Below are 2,212 nucleotides of genomic sequence, written 5' to 3' on the forward strand. Positions count from 1 at the left end.
CTCTCCCGAGTGAGCCACAGGCCAGCCCCCCAAAAGTTACATTCTTATGATAAAGTCTAAAAACAATTATTTCTAAAGTTTCCCCCAACAGACAGCTTGCCCCTAGAGACTTTATAGCCTGGGGAAAATTTCCTGTCCTTTGCAAGGTCAATATTTGAAACTGCAAAGATTTGGAAAACCAGGCCCTGTGAAGTACATATGCTTTTCTGCATATTCCACAGTTGGGTGGTGGCAGGATGGAGAAATAATGTCGTCCTAGGGGCATGGTCTGAGGAGAGGTGGACAGCCAGGTAGGCTGGTGGGAAATGTGGTTACTGGGGGCTGCACTTCCCAGTGCTTGGGCCCAAGCTGAGCACAGCCCAGGAGCTGGCACTGGGGCCATCCTGTCAGGAAGGTGAGGAGGCCAAGGTCTCACCCTGAGGGAGAGTGGGGACTGGGCTCCTTACTGGGTGCTGTGGTACGGGAACCTGTCTTTTGGCTAAGGGCCACGCAGGTGTGATGGGTGGGTTGAGAGGAGCACAGCCCCTCCCAGGAGCTGAGTGGCTGACATGCAGTAGTGCTGGGGTCGTCTGCTCCTTCTTGTCCTTCCTGCACTGGAGGCACTGCCTCAGCCACCTTGCAGTCAACAGGCTATGCAGACACACCAAGCACCCTGCACCTGTGCCTTGACTTGTCCCCTCTCAGGTTCCAGGGCTCAGCCTTTGTTTCTTCTTCTGCAGAAGAAGAAAGGGGCCTGGGGCAGGCAGTGTGCCCAGCTCACAGCCAGCATTGGGGTGGGATGTTAGCCCTTGGCACCTTATGTCACGCCCTCAGGTCCAGTCCTCGTGCAGCTGCCCTGCAGATGCCAAGCATCATGCATCTGCCCACATCTGATGATAGGTGTGAGGTTCACCTTGGGGTCAGAGGGAGGGTTACACACCACGCCTGAGCTGAAGGAACAGTCTGGCAGGCCAAGGGCCTCCCTTTGACTCTGGGCAGAGCTGTGCCCTCCAGAGGGGACACTCAGGAGAATGGTGCCCATTCCATCCCTGGGTTAGCACAGGACTTTGGGAGACAGGGTGTCTGTGTTGCTGAAGTAGGTAAAGGTCACTGTTCTGTTGGCATTGCATGTGGACTCCCTCGTTGCTGGCTGCTACACGTGACGTACTCCCTGTCTTCTATTCCCCACAGAGCTTGCTCAGGTTCGTCTCCAGTGTGCGAAGGACGCGGCTTTGGAGATCGACAAGGAGGTGGCGGCCAGAATCTTGGGTTTGGAAACCGAGCACAAGGTTAAACTTTCACTTTTCCAGACTGAGCTCAAGGAGGAAATTGAACTCTTGAGAATAGAAAACAGAAGTTTACATGAGAAGTTGCGTCATGAAATTCGTCTGAAAGAGGACTTGGAGAAAGTAAGTAGTCTCCTCATACCTGGATATCTTTCCTGACAGTCTCACTCTCCCAGTGGAAGGCTGTGTTCTTCGTGTTTACAGCCAGGCCCTGTGCCCACCGGGTCCTGGGGACGGCCCCAGACCACATGCGTCTCATTTATAACTGTCTCTCGCAATGCCATCAGTGGTGTTTGGGTAGAACTTCCTCAGGATCAGGACAGGATTCCATCCTGAGTCAAGCCAGAGTTCTGACTCTTAGGGATGCTGGCCAGATGTCCTTAGAGGGGCTTCAGGAAGGGGCATCAGCCAGGGTGGTGGAAGCTTGTGCCCCCTTCTGACATTGTTCATCCCAGCATCTGAATTATGTCCTACGTTCTCCATGCTCTTCCTGGTGACTATTTTGCAACTGTGGAAAATGCATACCATTTGGTATGTGTGATAAAGTCACTGCTGCCCCATGATGCATGTTGACAAAGTGACAGGACATATACCTGCACACAGTTGTTAATGGGCTTCATTATACAGCTGGTGCAGTTCAAGGTTTGGTCACAGTGTTGGAAAAAATAATTAAAGTGAACTCAAATTTTTATGTCTTCTTCATGTCTATTTTGACTAAACCATGTCCTTTCAGTTTCTGCTTGTGAGCAGGGGTGATTTTTCATATTTTGTGTTCAGCTGCTCTCACTGCCCTGCTTTTCCTGTGAATGTCTTCTTGGATTTTCATTTCTCAACAAAACGAGAGTTTCACGGGAAACTATTATTACCTGCAGGGTTGATCACCATATTATTTTTTATTTTTATTATTTTTATTTTGTCAATATACAATGTAGTTGATTATTGTGTCC

At 50.3% G+C, this 2,212-nt stretch overlaps 1 protein-coding gene across 1 annotated transcript in view; it reads left to right on the top strand.

The window, feature by feature from the left end:
* LOC103609863 (pericentrin-like) overlaps positions 1 to 2,212 on the top strand; it is a gene marked incomplete at its 3' end in the record, with an annotated part of 62,289 nt that overhangs the window by 2,416 nt on the left and 57,661 nt on the right. Inside the window, exon 2 of the mRNA XM_008594133.1 lies at positions 1,171 to 1,388. Coding sequence (XP_008592355.1) covers positions 1,171 to 1,388 — 218 coding nt within the window. The remainder of the gene's footprint in view (positions 1 to 1,170; positions 1,389 to 2,212) is intronic.

Source organism: Galeopterus variegatus, unplaced genomic scaffold, assembly GCF_000696425.1.
Source record: "Galeopterus variegatus unplaced genomic scaffold, G_variegatus-3.0.2 Scaffold10211, whole genome shotgun sequence".
Classification (NCBI taxonomy): Eukaryota; Metazoa; Chordata; class Mammalia; order Dermoptera; family Cynocephalidae; genus Galeopterus; species Galeopterus variegatus.